Raw genomic sequence first — 21,760 nt, forward strand, 5'->3', positions numbered from 1 at the left:
ACTGTTTTTATACTTATTCATGTCAATATACATGTTTCTGAATGTCAGCATATAAAAGTTTTGGAACACATTATATTAGGCTGAATTATATACTACCATTTTTGATTTACAGAAACATTCATTTCATAAGCATTTGGCACTTCTGGGTTTTTCAGTGTAGGTCTCTAGGGAGACGGGCCTGGAATACACCTGTGAAGATGAAGTCTGCCTAGTAGCGACTGGTCTGTATTCCTGAGACCAGGGCTGCCAGAGGTGAAGGGCAGGTTTTTGTTGTGAAAGCACCAGAAATGACCAGAGCAGGGAAATCTCAGTTGACAGAAAAGTGGGTGGCCTGAAATGGGAGGATATTAAAGTTTTGGATTTTATTTTATAATGGATGAAGTCTTCCTAATCTACTTTCATTAGCATGCTTTCTCCTCAGTCTTGCCAAATTAGTATATCTTGGTTGTGAGAAAGTACTGTTCAACTCCAAATCTTGTGATGCCTTTCTGAGAAGACTGGCATTCTTTTCTTTGTTCCGATTTAGGAGTTGCCCAGGGGATCATAACTGGAATAAGAGGACTATGCAATGGCCTGGGGCCAGCACTGTATGGCTTCATATTCTACATGTTCCATGTGGAACTGACTGAGTTGGGCCCGAAATTGAATTCTAACAACGTTCCCCTGCAGGTAATTTGGTCATAAGTCTAGTTTTGTAACAACAGTTACGTATGATTATAGCAAAATCCTGTGCCCTTAAATTTGGAGAGCATTCTTACTTGTATGTTACTCTATTTTATTTGACAGCAATAAGTATTGTGTTCATTGCTTCTCAGGATCAGGGAGGGGTCATTTTAGTGATTTAATTAATATCTTATGTAAAAGATACGTCTTAACTTTGTTCAGATTCTATTTTCACCTATACAATCACTATGCTATTCTCTGGCTAAGCCCAGACCAGTTAAAATTTGAAATGACCTAAAAATCCAGCTAAACATTGAGCTAAGGTACTTTTTGTACTATTTATTTGAAATTTCTTCCCTTGTTCCCTCTAAGCCATATTTAGTATGGATATCTATATAAAGCTGGAATTAATGTTAATGTACAAAGGTGCATGATCTGAAGTCATAGGATGGGATTATGGGTTAACCGCTGTTGCTTAAAAGCTTACAATTTTGCTGAAGGTATTTAGAAGTGGTACAAAAAGCAGTTAATTATTGTCCTTTTTCATATTCCAAACACCAAGCTCTAGTGGAGTTTGTCTTGACATTAATGAAACATTTGCTTATGAGAATATGATTCACTTTTTGGTGGTATGTTTTTTTGGGTAATCTAGGAATAATTTCGAGTTAAAAGACTAACTGTATTCTTGGTCTCCATTTGTTTTCCACATCCATCAGGGAGCTGTCATCCCAGGCCCGCCATTTTTATTCGGGGCATGTATAGTCCTTGTGTCTTTTCTGGTTGCCTTATTCATTCCTGAATACAGTAAAGCCAGTGGAGTTCAAAAACACAGTAACAGCAACGGCAGCCTGACTAATACCCCAGAACGGGGCAGTGATGAGGACATTGAACCACTGCTGCAAGATAGCAGCATCTGGGAGCTCTCTTCATTTGAGGAGCCTGGGAATCAGTGTACTGAGTTGTAAACTCGGCAGAAAGTGGGATTCTGCATACGCCATCTCTGAGAGCCATGGAGGGAGCCACACCCCTGGTGACTTCATGGTGCTGGATGGGAGATGGTAGCGGCATCCTTCAGGGCCAAGTTTGATAAATACCACCACCATCGTTCTGCTCTTCCTCCTCCTGTTTTTTTTTTTCTCTTACATTTTTTTCCCTGTTTATACATTAGAATAAGATAAGATTTGAAATACTTCCCTGCAAATAATGTGCAACTCTCAAGGTGAAACTCAAATAGAAAAAGTCATCTCTCTGGTAGAAAGGATGGCTTTCCTGTAATGACTGTAGACTAAGTGACAGCAGTCTTTGCATGCCCTTTTCAGCAAAAGGTACAGAACTATAGTGGGACTGCCATCTCTGGCAAGATTTCAGGTAAAGAATGTCTTCTTAATTTCTACCTTCCTGTTTCTCTGAATCAGCCCGTAGGTGTTGGTGAGTGGCCACTGTTAAGAGTCACTCAGTATCAGGGATCTCTTGTCTTTGTTCAAAGGTCAAATAAAAACCGAGTCTCCTTTTATTCTACTTCCTGTTCTTGGCCAGAATGAAACTCAGCATATATACACTTCTGGACATAAATAATATTGAATAGTAATTACCTTTACTAGATGAAAGAAATTTTTATTGCAAACTTAAATCATGTAAAACTCACAACGCAGATTCCTGGACCCAGCGTCCTGGTTGGGTCCGAGGTGATTTTACAGAAGAAAAAAACAACTCAAGCATTCTGGTGGCAACACAGAAATTGTAGGCTGCTTCTAAGACAGTAACAATTTGGAAATTCCTAAGTAGGATGAGAGTTAATAACTGGATACAAGTGAAGTTTATATCCAAGTTCAGACTCATAGGCATTATTATGATTTGCTTCTTCCTGTGTCTCCCATGTCCTACTTCTCATCCATTACACTCCTGCCTTAACTGCTCTGTTGTAGTATGCATTTGTTTTTAATTCATCTTTATTTCAATCTTTTTGACTTTCGAATCGCATGGGAATATGCACATTAAGTTCCTTTCTAAAATAAGGTTTTATGAAGCTGAGTTTCATGATAAGTGTCTTGCTGTTTTTTGAGATGTTTTATGGACAAAGAAAACTTTACAGATTTATATGTATTTTGCTGCACCGGTAAATGGACCATTAACTAGGGCCCACCTTTAACAGAGCACTCCTTTGAAAGTTTTATAGGTATGAAATATATGTAGATATTTGTAAAGGGTTTTAATTTTTTTTTTTGATGGGGTGCTGTGTAAATCTTGTATTTATAAATGTAATGAAGGTATTGACAGAAAAAATATATACAACTTTTATAAAGGATTGTGTACTGACTGAATACATTTAAAAGAAAATATATTTTGAAACCTGTTCTGCTATGAACAGAGATAACATATCTTTTTACTATGCTATTGGTTTTTAGGTTAAGCTTCTTAATGCATAATAAATTTACAGTGGATACTTTTATGTCTTTTGTGTCTTTTTTTTAAAGCAAATAGTATCATAGCTCTTTTGTGTTCTCTGTTGGGTGGGTTTCAATTAAACTGAGTTGTAATCTTTCAGCTGATGCAAAAGGTTTGTATTTTCAAAAAAATTTTATTTTTAACAAAATTCCTTCAAAGTCTGCCTTCAAAAACATCATAACTACAGATGCTCCTTGACTTACCGATGGGGTTCCATCCTGATAAGCCCATTGTAAGTTGAAAATATCATATGTTGCAAATGCATTTGATACAGCTTAGAAGCTTCAGCATTTTCATTATCAGCACGGTAGAGTATTGGTTGTTTACCCTCTTGATTGCATAGTGATTGAGAGCTGCAGCTCACTTGCCACTGCTTAGTGTCGTGAGAGAGTATCATACCACATATTGCTAGCCTGGGAAAACAATAAAAATTGGAAGTATGGTTTCTACTGAATGTGTATCACTGTTACACTGTCATGAAGTTGGAGACCATCTGTATTTTTATTTTTAAAAAACGGACAGAACAGAAATGCGTATATCCATGTTCAGAGCATTCATAACAGCCAAAAGATGGAAAAAAGAACCTAAGTGCCCATTGACTGATGATGAATATGGATAAACAAAATAGGTATATCCATACAGCAAACTATTATTCCGCCTGGAAGAGGAAGGAAATTCTGACACATGGTGCAAAATGGATGAGCATTTAACACATGATGCTAAGTGAAACAAGACAATCACAAAAAGACAAATACTGTATTGTGCCACTTAATGATATGCCTAGAGTAGATACATTCCGAAAGCAGAGTAGTGCTCACCATGGGGAGGGGGAAGTAGGAAGCTGTTATTTAATGGGTACAAAGTTTCATTTTGCAAGGTAAGAAAAGTCTGAGATGGTAATGGTAGGTTGTACAACAGTGTGAAAGGTACCTAATGCCGCTGGACTTATCCTTACAGATGATTAAAAGGATAACTTTATATGTGTATTTTACCACCGTTTGAAGTAAATGCTCTCATGGCATCTTTTTTATCATTGCTTACCACAGTTGCAGTTACTTTACCCATTGTAACAAATATCCCAGCATGACAAACCATTTTTTTAAATTAGTTTTAAATTTCGAAAAAATTTACCATGTCAACCATTCTAAAGTGTACGATTCTATGTTTTAAATATATTCACAAGGTTATGCCTGAACTTTACTTTTCCCAAAAAGAAATCCTGTGCCCTTTAGCATTCACTCTCAATCCTCCTTTTCCCCTCCCCTGGCAACCGTTAACCTACTTTGTCTCTCGAAATTTGCCTGTTTTGAACATATTCATATGAATGGAGTCATGCAATATATGACCTTTTGTGTCTGGCTTCTTTCACATGTTTTCAAGGTTCATTCATGTTATAGCATGTCCAAATTTTATTCCTTTTTAAGGCTGAATAAATACTCCATTGTATATACATACACGTTTTAAAAATTCATTTATCAGGTGATGGACATTTGAACTTTCTCCCTCCTTTTGGCTGTTATGAATAATGCTGTGGTGAACATTCGTGTACAAGTTTTTGTGCAAACATATGTTTTGAATTCATCATAGGAATATAGTTGGGAGTTAGATTGCTGGGTTCTGTAGTAACTTTATGTTTAACTGTTTGAAAAACCACCAAACTGTTCTCTGCAGCGGTTGCACACTTCAACTTCCATCAGCAGTGTAGGAAGGCTCCAATCTCTATATCCTCGCTAACACTTGTTATTTTCTGTTGTGTTGGTTATAGCCGTCTAGTGGGTTTGAAATGATCTCTCATTGTGTGTGTGTGTGTTTTGAGACGGAGTCTTGCTCTGTCACCCAGGCTGGAGTGATTGCCACTTCCACCTCCTGGGTTCAAGCAATTCTCCTGCCTCAGCCTCTTGAGTAGCTGGGATTAGGCACTCACCACCATGCCTGGCTAATTTTTGTATTTTTAGTAGAGACAGGGTTTCACCATGTTAGCTGGGCTGGTTTCAAACTCCTGACCAGGTGATCTGCCCACCTTGGCCTCCCAAAGTGCTGGGATTACAGGCGTGTGCCACTGCACCCAGCCCCTCATTGTGGTTTTGATTTGCATTTCTCTTAATGCCTAACCAAGTTGGGCATCTTTTCATGTGTGTGTTTGCCATTTGTATATTGTCTTTGGATAAATTTATTTGAGTCCTTTTCTCTGTTTTACAATTCTGTTGTTGCATTATAAACATAGTTCTTCATGTATTCTGGATATTATTTCTATCAGATACATGATTATCAGATACATGGTTTGCAGTATTTTTTCACATTATGTGGGTTGTCTTTTCACTTTGTTGATGGTACCCTTTCATGTACAAGGTTGTAGTTTTTGATGAAATCAAGTGTAGCAATTTTTTTCTGTTGTTGCTTGTGCTTTTGGTGTCATGGCTAAGAATAAATACATTACCAAATCCAGGGTCATGAAGATTCACCCCTGTGTGTTCCTCTGATAGTTTTACAGTTTTAGTTCTTATGTATTTAGTTGTTTAACTCATCATGAGTGGGTTTTTGTATAAGATGTCAGGTGGGAGTCTGGCTTCATTCTTTTGCGTCTGGGTATTTGTAATCTCAGTACCGCATTGAAGAGACTATACTTTCTGTCTTAGCACCTTGTCTAAAACAGGTGACCATAGATATATAGGTTTGTTTCTGGTTTTTTTATTCTATCCCATTGGTCAATATGCCTATCCTTATGCCCAGTACCACGACTTTAATTACCATAGCTTTTATGTGGTGATTGTTGAAATTAGGAGATATGAGTCTTCCACCTTTGTTTTCAATATTGTTTTGGCTATTTAGTATCCCTTGTGATTCCTTATGAATTTTAGTTTTGGCTTTTCCATTCTTCTTCCCTGAGTGCTCTCCTCCTCCCCCACCAACCAAAAAAAAAAAAAAAAAAGAAAGAAAGGGATTTTGATAGGGATTGTATTGAATCTATAGATCACTTTGGGTAGTACAATCGTCTTAACAGTATTAAGCCTTCCTGCACATGAACGTGAGATGTCTTTCCATTTATGCCTCTAATTTCTTTCGGTAATGAGTTGTAGTTTTTAATGTACAAGTCTTGCTCCTCCTAGCTTAAATTTATTCCTGAGTATTTTTTCCTTTTTGATGCTATTGAAAATTGAATTATTTTCTAGATTTCATTTTCAGGTTGTTCATTGCTAGTGTATAGAAATATAACTGATTCTTGTGTGTTTATCTTGTTTCCTCCCATTTTGTTGAATTTGTTTACTCCAGTTGTGTGTGTGTGTGTGTGTGTATTCTTGAGGACTTTCTATGCATTAGGTCACGTCATCTGCAAATAGAGATAATTTTACTGCTTCTATTCTAATTTGAATGTCTTTGGATGTCTTTGATATATTTTTCTTGCCTAATTTTCTGGTTAGAACTTCCAGTACATTGTTGTATAGCAGTGTCAAAAGCAAGCATCCTTGTCTTATTCAAAATGATCATAGAGGGAAAGCTTTCAGTTATTCACCAATGAGTGTATTAGTTGCGAATTTTTCATAGACACATTTTATCATGTGGGAAGTTCCCCTCTAGTACTAGTTTGAAATAGGAAGTTCAGTGTTTCTATCATGAGTGTTGAATTTTGTCTAACGCTTTTTTTTTTTTTTGGCAGCAGCAGCAGATGAGATGTGTGTTCATGTGATTTCCCCCCTCATTCTATTAGTGTAGTGTATTACATTGATTTTCATATGTTGACTCACCCTTACATTATTGAGATAGACCCCACTTGTTCATAGTGAATAATGCCTTCAATATGCTGCTGGATTCAGTGCACTAGTATTTTTTGATGTTTGCATCTATATTCATAAAGGATGTTATAGCCTGTAGTTTTCATTCTTATAAGGTCTGTCTGGCTTTGATACCAGGGTAGTAGTGTTTGCCTCAAAATGAGTTAGGAAATGTTTCCTTTTGTTTTGTGGAAGAGCTTGAGAAATATTTAATACTTTTTAAAGCATTTGATAGAACTCATCACTGAAGCCATCTGATCTCGTTACTCCAGTAGCAACTATGTTAGAGTGTTATACATGTTGTTGAAACCGATAACATAGAATTGTCAACTGTAAATGTTAAGGAGACAGCTGAGAGAGTGAAATAAGAACTCCAAGTCAGTGGGCAGTGGTTCTCAAACTTCAGCATGTGTCAGGGCTCATTAAACACAGATTCCTGGTGACACCATCAGAGTTACTTACTCAATAGGCTGGGATGCTTAAGAACCTGCATGTCTTAACAAGTTCCCAGGAGATGCCAGTGTTGCTGGTCCTAGGATCACAGTTTGAGAACTACTCTAAGGTATTGTAGGGGTGACAACAGCTTTCCCCAGGGCTGAAGGAACAAAGGATGTAAATTTGAATTATTGCAACTTACAGAAGGGTCCCTATGTAATTGGGTCAGACGTCTAAGGAGGGGCCACCTGCTGGTTGGTGGTGGTATTTCTAGGTTTAGAGAAAAGGTCCATGAGGGGTAGTGGCGGGGGCTGGCACAGTGTACCTAATTTGCATAGGTTGGAAAAACTGCAAAACTGCTAACTCAGTTCAGCTGCAGCTATGGGAAGGAACTGCCTTTGCCAGGGTGAAGGAGCATTGTTGGAATTAAGCTGTGAGAAGCAGACGGGAAGCATTCAGTGCCTCCTCCTCTTCAGTTTGCAGTCTCCCTCTAGTGTCCTCTGTTGGTAGAACAGCCAGTTGACAAAGAAATGGGTATGCCGAGCAGAGGACGACAGAAGAATTGAGGGACTGAATCATTGGTACCATCAACATACCTGCTACGTGTGTGTGCGTGCGTGCTTCTGTGCAGCCGTCAACTGGCTCCATTTTCTGTCAAACGAGGTACCAGATAGTGGGGGACTGCTGTCAAGATACCCGAAAATGTGGAAGTGACTTTGGAACTGAGTAACAGGCAGAGATTGGAACAGTTTGGAGGGCTCAGAAGAAGAAAGGAAGATGTGGGAAAGTTTGGAACTTCTTAGAGACTTGTTGAATGGCTTTGACCAACATGCTGATAGAGATATGGACAACGAAATCCAAGCTGAGGTGGTCTCAGATGGAGAGGAGCAATGTGTTGGGAACCGAATGTGACTCTTCCTATGTTTTAGCAAAGAGACTGGCAGCATTTTGCCGTGGCTCTAGAGATCTGTGGAACGTTGAATTTCAGAGAGATGATTTAGGGTATATGGTACAGGAAATCTCCAAGCAGCAAAGGGTTCAAGAGGTGATTTAGGTGCTGTTAAAAGCATTCAGTTTTATGTATTCACAAAAATATGGTTTGGAATTGGCATGTTTAAAAGAGAAGCAGAGCATAAAAGTTCAGAAAATTTGAAGCGTGACAGTGCAATAGAAAAAAAACCAATTTTCTAAGGAGAAAATCCAGCTGGTTGCAGAAATTTGCATAAGTAAGGAGGAGCCAAATGATAATCACCAAGGCAATGGGGAAAATGTCTCCAGGCATGTCAGAAGTCTTCATGGCAGCCCCTCCTACCATAGGCCCAGGGGCCTAGGAGGAAAAAAGTGTTTCCTCAGCCAGGCCTAGGACCTTGCTGCTTTGTGCAGTCTGGGGACTTGGTGTCCTGTGTCCCATCTGTGGCTAAAAGGGGCCAATGTACAGTTGAGGCCGTTGCTTCAGAGGGTGCAAGCCCCAGGCCTTGCTGGCTTACACGTGGTGTTGGGCTTGCGGGTACACAGAAGTCAAGAATTGAAGTTTGGGAACCTCCACCTAGATTTCAGAGGACGTATGGAAATACACAGATGTCCAGGCATACGTTTTCTACAGGGGTGGTGCTCTCATGGAGAATCTCTGCTTGGGCAGTGCGAGAGGGAAATGTGTGGTCACAGCCCCCAGAGTCCCCACTGGGGAACTGCCTAGTGGAACAAGGAGAAGAGGGCCACCGTCCTCCAGACCCCAGAATGGTAGATCCACCTACGGCTTGCACTGTGTGCCTGGAGAGGCTGCAGACAACCCCTGCAAAGCCACAGGGGCGGAGCTGCCCAAAGCTGTGGGAGCCCACCTCTTGCATCAGAATGCCCTGGAGGTGAGACATGGAGTCAAAGGAGATCATTTGGAGCTTTAAGATTTGGCTGCCTTGCTCGATTTTGGACTTGCATCAGTCCTGTAGCCCATTTGTTTTGGCCAATTTTGCCCATTTGCAACAGGTGTATTTACCCAATGCCTCTACCCGCATTGTATATAGGAAGTAACTAACTTGCCTTTGATTTTACAGGCTCATAGGTAGAAGGGTCTTGCTGCCTTGTGTCAGATGAGACTTTGGACTCAGACTTCTGAGTTAATGCTGGAGTTAAGGCTTAAGGGGACTGTTGGAAGGGCATGATTGTATTTTGAAATGTGAGGACATGAGATTTGAGAGGGGCCGGGGCAGAACAATACGGTTTGGCTGTGTACCCACCCAAATCTCATCTTGAATTGGGGTTCCCATAATCCTGTGTCATGGGAGGGACCTGGTGGGAGGTAAATGAATCATGGGCACGGTTACACCCATGCTGCTCTTCTCGTGACAGTAAGTTCTCACAAGATCTGATGGTTTTATAAGGGGCTCTCCCCCCTTTTGCTTGGCACTTCTTCTTCCTGTCAGCATGTGAAGGACTTGTTTGCTTTCCCTCCATCATGATTTTAAGTTTCCTGAGGACTCCCCAGCCCTGTGGAACTGTGATGTGAAATAAACTTTGTAAATTACCCCGTGTCGGGCAGTTCTTTATAGAAGCATGAGAATGGACTAATACACCTTTCTCTAAATGTAGAAAAGGCAACCACACTGCACACATATCTAGCAATGAAGACTGAGCAGGCATGAACAAAGTATACTCTTTATTCAACTATATCCTTTGCAAAACTGAATTGGAATGTTTAAAAACCTTCATCATAGAATTTTTGTGTTTCCTGAGCATTATACATCCAAAGGAGCTGCTCTTTCATGTTGGAGAGGCAAGATGTTGCTAGGTCTTTTCTCCCCTGTTCTGTTAACATGTGTATGTTCATGTCATTACTGTATTCAGTGTTTTACCAAGGCATCCATGCGATTCCACTGCTAGGTGATAGAGTCTGAAGGCAGTGGCTGTTTCCTCCATCTAGGCTTGTTTTGTTTGTTTTGAGACAGAATCTCGCTCTCTCACCCAGGCCGGGGTGCAGTGGCACCATCTTGCATCTTCGGTCACTGCAACCTCCACCTCCCAGGTTCAAGTGATTCTCGTGCTTCACTCTCCCAAGTAGCTGGGATTACTAGAAGTGCACCATCCCTGGCTAATTTTTTTTTTTTTTTTTTGGTATTTTAGTAGAGACAGGTTTTGCCATGTTGGTCGGGCTGGTCTCGAACTCCTGACCTAAGGCGATCCGCCTGCCTGGGCATCCCAAAGTGTTGGGATTACAGGCGTGAGCCACTACGCGCCTGGCCTCCATCTAGGTTGCCATCAGGAAGTTTGGCTTGTCTTTATTGAATGAGCTATGGAACCTCTTTTATCCTTGATCTCCCTATTGTATTCTGGGATTGTCCCTCTGGACAGTCCCAGGTGTGTAGGGAGGCTAGGCCAGCTTGCATTTGAGGCAGCACTCCTCTCTGAAGTGGGAAAGGCCCTTATTATTGAAAAAACAACCTACAGGCACCAAGGTACAGAAAAGAACGTGGAGAAGAGAGGAATCAGTGGGATTGAGGGTCAAGAAGGTGAAATGCTAATGGGTAGAGAGTCATTTGGGATAAGAAAAATAAAAAGACTTGCATTTTCTAAAATTTATAAAAAGGAACATAACCTGAAAAGTTAGGGAAAAACCCATGAATGGGAATAGTAATGTGGAGGTTGTTATTCCCTTTATATTTTAGCATGATTTTTTTTTTTCAGTCCCATCTGAGATTAGCTTGATTAAACTGAATCATTTAGAATACTCAAGAATGCAGAACATGTAAAGATAAATGGACTGTCAAATATTTCAATAAGGTGTATTAGAATAGGTCTTTTATTTCTTGTGGTTTTGTTAATGGGGTTTATTTTAAATTGTTTTTCATGGGCATTGTTAGAAAGCTGTTTTTAACTTTTTTTTCTTTTTTTTTTAGACCAACTCTCTGTTGCCCAGGCTGGAGCGCAGTGGTGTGATCTTGGCTCACTGCAAACTCTGCCTCTCACTCAGCCTTCCAAGTAGCTGGGACTGCAGGCGTGAACCACCACGTCTGCCTAATGTTTGTAGTTTTAGTAGAGACAGTTTCACCATGTTGGCCAGACTGGTCTTGAACTCCTGACATGAGGTGATCCACCCGCCTTGGCCTCCCAAAGTGCTGAGATTATAGGCGTGAGCCACCGCACCGGGCCAACAATGTCATTTTTATAAAGCCACTTTTGCTTGTCTTGGAAGTGGAGTGATTGTTTTGTCATTGTTTTAAACTGCAGTGACCACTAGGTGGCAGTGTTAGATGGTCATTTTTAAAGTTAGACCCAGCGCAACAAACTTCAAGTACCTATATTAACAATATGCATCATGTTGTACATTAGATGTCTAGAACTTCAACTTAGAACTCAAAGTTTGCACCCTTTGCCAACATTGCCCTTTTTCTTCCCACACCCAAGCACCTGGTGAGTATTGTTCTTTTTTGGGTTTGACTTTTATAGATTCTATATATAAGTGAGATCATGTAGTATCTGTCTTCCTGCATCTGGCATATTTCACTTATCATAATGTCCTCCAGGCATATCCACGTTGTCACAGATGGCAAGATTTTCTTCTTTTAAGGGTGAATAATATCCAATTGTGTACACACACAGACGTCACATTTTCTTTATCTGTTTGTGAATGGAAATTTAGATTTTTTTTCCATATCTCAGCTGTTGTGAATACTGAATTGAACATGGAAGTGCAGGTATGTCTTTGAGATGCCGGTTTTATTTCCTTTGAATATATACCCAGAAGAAGGAATTACTGAATCATAGGGTAATTCTACTTTCAGGTTTTTGAGGAACCTCCATGTGTCTTCCATAATGTCTGTAGCAATTTACATTCCCACCAACAGAGTATAAAGGTTCCCCTTTTCTCCACATCTTCATCAGCACTTGTTATTTTTTGACTTTTTGATAATAGCCGTTCTAACAGGTGTGAGGTGATATCTCTTTATGGCTTTGATTTCCCCTGCCCCTCTCTTCCCCCCTCCCCCTCCTCCCCCCTTCCCTCTCCTCCCCTCCTTTGTCATCCAGGCTGGAGTGCAGTGGCACAATCTTGGCTCACTGCAACTTTGGCCTCCCAGGTTCAAGCGATTCTTGTGCCTCAGCCTCCCCAGTAGCTGGTATTACAGGCGCATGCCACCATGCCCGGCTAATTTTTGCTGTTTTTAGTAGAGACGGGTTTCCCCATGTTGACTGGGCTGGTCTTAAATTCCTGACCTCAAGTGATCTGCCCGCCTTGGCCTCCCAAAGTGCTAATATTACAGGCATGAGCCACTGTGCCAGGCCTGGTTTTGATTTTCATTTTCCTGATGATTAGTGATGTTGGGTAGTTTCTCATATACCTGTTGGCCATTTGCATGTCTTCCTTGGAAAAATGCCTATTCAGGTCCTTTTCCATTTTAAAATCAGGTTAGTTGTCTCTGCTATTGAGTTGTATGAGTTCATTATACATTTTGGATATTAGCCTCCTATCATATGGTTTGCAGATATTTCCTCCTGCTCTGTAGGTTGCCATTTCATTTTATGGATTGCTTCCTTTGCTGTGCAAAAATGTTTCAGTTTGATGTGGTCCCGCTTATTTTTGTTTTTGTTATCTATGTTTTTGGTGTCACAGGCAAAAATCATTGCCAAGACCAGTGTCAAGGAGCTTTTCCTTTCTGTTTTCTTTTACAATTTTTATGGTTTCGTATCTTACATTGAAGTCTTTAATCCATTTTGAATAGATTTTTGTCTATAGAGTAAGGTAAGGGTCCAATTTCATTCTCTTTGCAAGAGAAAATTCAAGTTTTATAGGGATTGCATTGAATCTGTTGGTTACTTTTGGTGCTATGGACATATTAACCATGATAGTCCTTCCAATCCAGACATGTGGTATCTGTTTCTTGTGTCTTTTTCAATTTATTTTTATCAGTGTTTTATAGTTGCCAGATTACAGATATTTCACTTCCTTGGTAAAATTTATTCCTAAGTATTTTATTCTTTTTGATGCTGTTTCAAATGGGATATTTTTCCCCTTAAATTCTTTTTCAGGTAATTCATTATTAGTATATAGAAACACAACTGATTTTTGTATGTTGGGTTTATGTTCTGCAACTTTACCAATTTTTAAAAATACAAAAATTAGCCAGGCATGGTAGTGGGAGCCTGTAGTCCCAGCTACTCGGGAGGCTGAGGCAGGAGAATGGTGTGAACCTGGGAGGTGGAGCTTGCAGTGAGCTGAGATTGCACCACTGCACTCCAGCCTGGGCAACAGAACAAAGACTCCGTCTCAAAAAGAAAAAAAAAAAATTGCAACTTTACCCAAAAAAAGTAGAATTTTTTTTTTTTTTGGTGGTATCTTTAGAGTTTACTACATACAAGATCATCTGCAAACAAAAACATTTTTTAATTTCTTCCTTTCCAATTTGGGTGACTTATTTTCTAATTGCTGTATTTAGGATTCTAGTACTAAGTTGAATAGAAGTATTAAGAGTGGGCATTCTTGTCTTCCTTGTGATATTAAAGGAAAATATTTCAGCTTTTCACCACTGAATATGATGTTTGCTGTAGGCTTGTCATGTATGGCCTTTATTATGTTGATAGTATTTACTATATTTATTACATGCCTTCTCTGCCTAATTTGTTGAAAGTTTTTAACATGAAATGTTGATTTTGTCAAATGCTCTTTCTGCAAAACTATTGAGATGATGTGATTTTTTAAAACTTCATTCAGTGAATGTGGTGTATCACATTTATTGATTTGCATATGTTTAACCACCTTGCATCCTACAGTTAAATCCCACTTAATCATGGGCGATGATTCTTTTAACATGCTATTGAATTCAGTTTGCAAGTTAGTATTTTGTCAAGGAATTTTTGCATCTATGCTCATCAAGAATATTGGTCTGTAATTGTCTTTTCTTGTGGTGTCCTTTTCTGGCTTTGTATCAGGGTAATGCTGGCCTCATAAAATAAGTTTGGAATCGTTCCCTCTTAAATTTTTGGGAGATCTGAAAAGAATTGGTATTGGTTAAATGTTTGGTAAAATTGACCAGAGAAACCTTCTGGTCCTAGGCTTTTGTTTGCTGGGAGATTTTGATTATTGATCCAATTTCCTTGCTTATTATTGGTCTGTTCAGAATTCTTATTTCTGCATGATTCAGTCTTGGTAGGATTGTATGTTTCTTGTTTCTTCAAATTAGTTTTTCTCGCTTATCAATTTAAGTGTGTTTGTGTCTTATGATCATCTGTTTTTTTTTTTTTTTTTTTTGGAGGGGGTGGAGTCTCACTTTGCCACCTAGGCTGGAGTGCGGTGGCCTGATCTTGGCTCACTGCAACCTCTGCCTCCTGGGTTCAAGCGATTCTCCTGCCTCAGCCTCCCAAGTACCTGGAATTTCAGATGCATGCCACCGTGCCCAGCTAATTTTTTGTATTTTTAGTAAAATGGGGTTACACTATGTTAGCCAGGCTTCTCAAGCTCCTGACCTGAGGTGATTCACCCACCTCAGCCTTCCAGAGTATGGGGATTACAGCCGTGAGCCACCATGCCTGGCCAATTATGTTGTTTTAAAAGATCTACACATGAAGTTATTCCTTTTTTGTTTTGTTTTGTTTTGTTTTTGTTTTGAGATGAGGTCTCACTCTGTCACTCAGGTTCGAGTGAAGTGGCACAATCTTGGCTCACTGAAAGTGGCTCAGTGAAAGTAGCATGATCTCAGCCTACCTCACCCTCCCAAGTAGCTGGGACCACAGGCATGCGCCACTCTGCCTGACTAAATTTTGTATATTTTGGTGGAGACGGTGTTTCACCATGTTGCCCAGGTTGGTCTCAAACTCCTGAACTCAAGCTGTGCATCTGCTCAGTCTCCCAATGTGCTGGGATTACAGGCATGAACTACCATGCCTAGCAGAGGTTCTTATTTGTTTCAATTCTTTAAGGTAAATGTCTAAGGGTAAAATCACTGAATAAAAAAGTAGTCATTTTAATTGCTCCTGTTACAAGTGACCAAATACTAAATACATAACATTAAAGCAATATATTTATTTCTCACCAGCATTACCAGGATTTTAAAATCATGTTTTGTTCAGTTACTAGACATTTATTTACAGCATTAAGATTATATTTTAAAATGATCAATAAATTAAATAATTCAATAATTTTGCTACTTTGTTTCCAGTGGTGTGAACCATCATTGACATACCAAGTTCCCTTGACATAACCTTAGAAATATGTCCTCACATACTATAATATTAAACTTTTAACTATCTCAAGTATTTCTCCATTCTAGTGCTTTCCTTTTCATCCTGTTATATTGTGTTGTTTTTAATTACAAGTTTTAAATTTTTTATACAGCCATACTAATCTGCCTTGTTTTTTCTATTGCTTCATTAATTCAAAATGTATTCTGCAGACATAGTGGCTGAATAAATTTAGAATAAAAAAACAAGATCCAACCATATGCTGCCTACAAGAGACTCCCTTCAACTGCAAGAACACACAGACTCAAAGAAAAGTGGTGGAAAAAGGTATTCTATGCAAACAAAAAAAAAAGGGCAAGAGTAGCTATACTAATACAAAATACTTAGACTTTAAGCCAAAAACTGTAAAAAGAGAAAAAGAAGACCATTATATAAAAGGCCATATCAAATAATCAATACAGCAGGAAGATGTAACAGTTATATATATTCATCCAACATTGGAGCATCTAAATATATAAAGCAATTATTAATAGACCTAAAGGGAGCAATGAAGTCCATACGAATTTTAAAAGTCAAAAATTATACCAATTATCTTTTCTAACCACAATGGAATAAAACTAGAAATCAGTAACAGGAAGAATTTGGAAACTGTACAAATATGTGAACATTAACATGTTCCTGAATAACCAATGGGTCAATGAAGAAATTTAAAAAGAAATTTAAAACTTTCTTGAGAAAATGTAAAAAGAAATTTAAAACTAAAAATGTTTCCATATGAAAATGGAAACACAACATTCCAAAACCTATGTGATGCAGCAAAAGTAGTTAAAAAGCAGGGGGACAAAGTTAAAGTGTAGAGCCTTAATTAGTCTTCTATTTGCTTGTCAGTTTATGCAAGCAGTATTAAGTTGCTATCAGTTTAAAATCAAGTTATAAAATAGTATCACGAGCCTCATGATAACCTCAAATAAAAAAACACATAAAAAGGATACACAAAAAGAAAGAAGCAAAAAAAAAAAAAAAAAAAACAGAAAATCAATTTCACTAAAAAGAAGACAGGAATAAAAACAAACAAACAAAAAAGACAAGAAAAATAAGGAAGAGAAGACCACAAAACAACTGAAAATAACAAGATAGCAAGAGTAAGCCTTTACTTATGAGTAATAACAATGACTGTAAATGGACTGAACTCTCCAATCAAAAGACATACATGGCAGAATGGATTAAAAAACAAGACCCATTTATCTGTTGCCTACAAGAAACACACTTCACCTATAACGGCACACGTAGGCTGAAAATAAGGGGATGGAAAAGATATTCCCTGCCAATAGAAACCAAAAAAAGAACAGAAATAGCTGTACTTATATCAGACAAAACAGACTTTAAAACAACAACTATAAGAAGAGACAAAGAAGGCCACGATTCAATGATAAAGGGGTCAATTTAGCAAGAGGAACTAACAATTGTAAATATTTAAGCACTCAATACCGAAGCACCCAGATATATAAAGGAAATATTATTACAGTCAGAGAGCTAGAACTCAATACATTTATAGCTGCAGACTATAAAAAAGCTATATAAAAGACTATAAAAAGTACTATTAAAGCTGGAGACACCCCACTTTCAGCATTGAACAGATCTTCCAAACAGAAAATTAAGAAGCACTTAATTTAATCTGCATTATAGACCAAATGGACCTAATAGATATTTACAGAATACTTCATGCAAGAGCTGCAGAATACACATTATTCTGCACATGGCTTATTCTCAAGCACATACCATATGTTAGGTCACAAAAGTCTTAAAACATTAAAAAATTAATATAATACCAAGCATCTTCTCTGACTAGAAAGGAATAAAACTAGATACCAACAAGAAGAGAAATTTTGGAGACCATACAAGCACATGGAAGTTAAACAGTATGCTCCTGAATGACCAGTGAGTCAATGAAGATATTAAGATGAAAATTGAAAAATTTCTTGAAACAAATGGTAATGGAAACACAATATACCAAAACTTACGATACACAGAAAGCACTGCAAAGGCGGAAATTTATAGCTATAAGTGCCTATCCTCAAAAAAGAAGAAAATCTGGCCGGGCGCGGTGGCTCAAGCCTGTAATCCCAGCACTTTGGGAGGCCGAGACGGGCGGATCACAAGGTCAGGAGATCGAGACCATCCTGGCTAACACGGTGAAACCCCGTCTCTACTAAAATACAAAAAATTAGCCGGGCGTGTTAGCGGGCGCCTGTAGTCCCAGCTACTCGGGAGGCTGAGGCAGGAGAATGGCGTGAACCCAGGAGGCGGAGCTTGCAGTGAGCTGAGATCCGGCCACTGCACTCCAGCCTGGGCGACAGAGCGAGACTCCGTCTCAAAAAAAAAAAAAAGAAAATCTTCAAATAAACAACTTAAAAACTAGAAAAGAACAAACTAAATCCAAAATTATGAGAAAAGAAATAAAGATCATAACAGAAATAAAATTGAAATAAAAAATACACAAGATCAACAAAACAAAAAGTTGATTTTCTACAAAGTTAAACAAAATCAAAACACCTTTAGCCAGGCTAGCTAAAAAGAAAGAGAAAATTCAAATAAATCAAATCAGAGATAAAAAGGAGGCATTACAACGGATACTGCAGAAATTCAAAGGATCATAACTTACTACTACATGCCAATAAATTGGAAAACCTGGAGAAACTGAGAAATTCTTAGACATATACAACCTACCAAGATTATACCATGAAAACATCCAAGACCAGAACAGATGAGTAGCAATAAGGTTGAAGCCATTGTAAAAAGTCTCCCATAAAAAAAAAGCCCAGGAACTGATGGCTTCACTGCTGAATTCTACCAAACATTTAAAGAACTAGTACCAATCCTACTCAAGCTATTTTGAAAAACAGATGAGGGAGTACTTCCAAACTTATTCTATGAGGTCATTATTACCCTGATACCAAAATCAGACAAAGACATCAAAAAAGTAGACCAGTATCTCTAATTAATATTGATGCAAAAATCCTCAACCAAATACCAGCAAAACAAATTAAACAATACGTTAAAAATATAATTCATCATGATCAAGTGGGATTTATCCCTGGGATGCAAGAACGGTTCAACACACAATCAGTGTGACACATCAGATCAACTGAATAAAGGACAAAACCATATGATTACTTCCACTGAAGCTGAAAAAGCATTTGATAACATTCAACATCTCTTCATGCTATAAATTCTCAAAACACTGGGTACAGAAGAAACATACCTCAACATAAAAGCCCATATATGAGAGACCAACAGCTAGAATCATTGGGAATGGGGAAAAACGGAAAACCTTTTCTCTAACATCTGGAACATGATAAGGATGTCCACTGTCATCACTGTTACCTAACATAGTACTGGAAATCCTAGCTAGAGCAATCAGTGCAGCCCCCATACCATCCCCAACCCACCCCCAGCCACCGGCAATGCAGCACCCCCGGTAGCATCCCCAACCCGCCTCCCGCTGCAGGCATTGTAGCCCCCCCCACCGTGGCTCACCAAACCCGCCCCCGCTATGGGCTGTGCCAGCAGCTGATAGAGTCCCCAACCCACCCCCTGCTGTAGGCAGAGCAGCCGCAGATATGCACCTACCCCGCTGCCTTTCTACCACTCTAGCCAAGCTGCAGTCTTCCCTGTGGCCACCAACTTCAGGGAAGCTCAAGCTCCAGCCTCCAGCCTGTGGCACGGGCTCCCTCTTTTCCTGTAGCATGGCACAGAGAAACTCCCGCTGCAGGCAGCCCTCCTACCGCTCAGGCAGTGCTGCAGTTTCCATCTTCGCCACCAACCACAGCCAGGTGAACTGTGCTCCAGTTCGCCACAAGCTCCAGCCTCTACCTACCACAGCGAGGACAGCTGCGGAGCCGAAGCCACAAGCTCCAGCCTCCAGCATGCCGCTGGTCGTGCTTCCAAACCAGATATGGACCAGCAGAACCAATAAACTCGGAAGTGCCTGGAATGGCCTATCTCCGCCTTAGCATGCTTTATATACCGAGGTTCCTGGACTACATGTTCTGATTGGATGAGAGATCTTAGGATAACCAATCAGAACATGATAATAACGTCCAATCAGAATAGGCTTAGAGGTTTTCTCTCATCCAATCAGAACATGGGTGGCCACGACAGAGACGGAAGTGTTGCCAAAGTGCTAAGACCTGGGCAAGGCAGCTAGAGCAGCTCCATGCCCTTCTACAGGAGAAGAAAAGGGAGCACCCCTGCCACAGGCTGGAGGCTGGAGCCTGCGACACCATGGCTCGCCTTGCTGAGGTTGGTGGTGGCGATGGAGACTGCATTGCACCAGCTGGGAGTGGTAGAAAGGTGAAGGCAGGGTAAGTGCTTATCTGCGGCTGCACTGCCTGGCAGTGGGGAGCAGGTTGGGGGCACTATTTGGGGCATCACTGCGTGCAGTGGGGAGTGGGTTGGGGTGCTATCCAGGGCTGCACTGCCTGCGGTGGGGGTCAGGTTGGGGTGCTATGCTGGGCATCGCTTCCCGCAGCCGGCGGTGGGTTGGGGGCACTACTGGGTGCTGCAGTGTCTGAGGCAGAGAGGGATTAGGGGTGCTATGGGGGATACACTGCTGGTGAGTGTGGGGTGGTGTTTGGGGCACTATTGGGGGATACACTGCCGGCGGGGGTTAGGGGATATCAGGCTGCACTGCAGATGGCAGAGATGGCTTCCACAGTGGTGGTCTCCAGGGAAGGAGCCGGACTTGAGACTCCTGGTTGTGCTGTAGTGCGGCCAGTGCACAGCATTTCCATGGGAATCCAGAGCACTGCAGGACCTCCACACCTGCTGTGGTTTCTGGATCTGCAGCCTCTCATTCTGTGTCACAGAGACAACCTGGGACCCCCAGGCACGGAGTAGCGGGCACCATGGGCAGACAGGGCCCTGTGGGTGGAGGCATCAGGAATGGAAACCGGCACTTGGTTGTGGGGGGAGGTGGCTGGGTCTGTTTCTGCCGTTCCTGGTCCTGAGGACCGCAGCCCCAGTGCCCAGCAATTCCTGTGGAGTGGGTAGGCAGCCACTATGGAGTCTCCAGTCCCCATCCGGGGCCCCAGTTCCTGGCCCCTTGGGCCAGAGGAGAGGCTGTACTTTGGAGGGTGTGAGTGCCTTCCGTGAAACCAGCCCCTCCCTCCCAGTGGCCAGCCTGACAAGGTGAGGCTTTGCTATCACTCGCTCCATCCTGTTCTAGGCTTTTCTGGCTTTGCACGCCGAGCTGCTCTGTGCCAGGAGGAGTCCCTGCTGCACTCTGGAGGCTGGGGCATGCCACACTGTGGCTCACCTCGCTGCCACCGCCTGCTGCAGTGGGTGGCCGTGACGGAGACTGCAGCGCACTGGAGCAGTAGCAGGGCGGCTAGTTATGGCCAGGGTGGGGGCAGGGGTGCGGCAGTGGCCAGGGGGTAGGAACCTTGTAGGGTGGGCCAGTGCATTGAGGGCGACAGCAGAGGTGGTTGTATTGGCATTGGCGCTAGTGGTGGCAGCAGCAGCAAGTCTGGGGTCAGGGAAGTGGGAGTGAGAGAGCTGTGGTGGCCTGCCTGACCTGGCCTGGCGTGGGTAGGAAGCTGTGGGTGCTGTATCGTGGGCCTCAGTGGCAGCGGTGGAGGCATAGCCAGGGTAAGGAGAAGTCCTTCCCGTTTTCCTGCAGACTCTGAAGTCTCTTCCTCCTGCTGACACCTGAGCCGGGCGTGAGTAGAGCCTTATTTCACTCTAACAAAATTGAGGGATGACTAAAATTGGTGTATCTTTTTGCTTGTTTTTGTTGTTGTTGTGAAAAAGTCTTAAACTTTTTCAAATTTGTTGAATCAAGGAGGGGGATCAAGGTATCATTAACAGGCCCTTCCGATTCCCTCACCTGTTCTTTTTCCTTTCTTCCAGTCTGGTTTTTTCTTTTTCTCATCATCATCTTCTTGTTCCTCTTTATTTGCTTATGCCGCTGCTTCTATTTTTTGTTTCTATTCTTGTTTCTGCTCCTCCTCCTTTTGTTTGCTTTTTCCCAAACAATGGCATTAACAAACCAAAACGGAGTTAAAAATAATTTACTTGTCTGTGTGTTGTATTTTAGAAACAATCGGTCCCATTAATATGATTTAGAGATTTGCATAATTCTTTAGTTACTTGAATAGCTATGCTTTCTTGATCCAGTTAATGCGTTCTAAGTACTCAAGGAATTTTAAAAAATGGAATTGAAAAAATGATACAATATAGATTTGTTTCTTTAAAGTAGTCAATAAAATGCATAAACTTCT

The 21,760-nt window shown here is 40.7% G+C and overlaps 1 protein-coding gene across 1 annotated transcript in view; it reads left to right on the forward strand.

Annotated features, from left to right (window-relative positions):
- The window catches only part of MFSD14B (major facilitator superfamily domain containing 14B), a 76,965-nt gene extending 73,853 nt beyond the window's left edge, over positions 1-3,112 (forward strand). Inside the window, exons 11-12 of the mRNA XM_023187778.3 lie at positions 527-669; positions 1,380-3,112. Coding sequence (XP_023043546.2) covers positions 527-669; positions 1,380-1,628 — 392 coding nt within the window. The 3' untranslated portion in view covers positions 1,629-3,112. The remainder of the gene's footprint in view (positions 1-526; positions 670-1,379) is intronic.
- The last annotated feature ends 18,648 nt before the right edge of the window (positions 3,113-21,760 follow it).

The sequence above is a fragment of the Piliocolobus tephrosceles genome, chromosome 14, assembly GCF_002776525.5.
Source record: "Piliocolobus tephrosceles isolate RC106 chromosome 14, ASM277652v3, whole genome shotgun sequence".
NCBI classification, from domain to species: Eukaryota; Metazoa; Chordata; class Mammalia; order Primates; family Cercopithecidae; genus Piliocolobus; species Piliocolobus tephrosceles.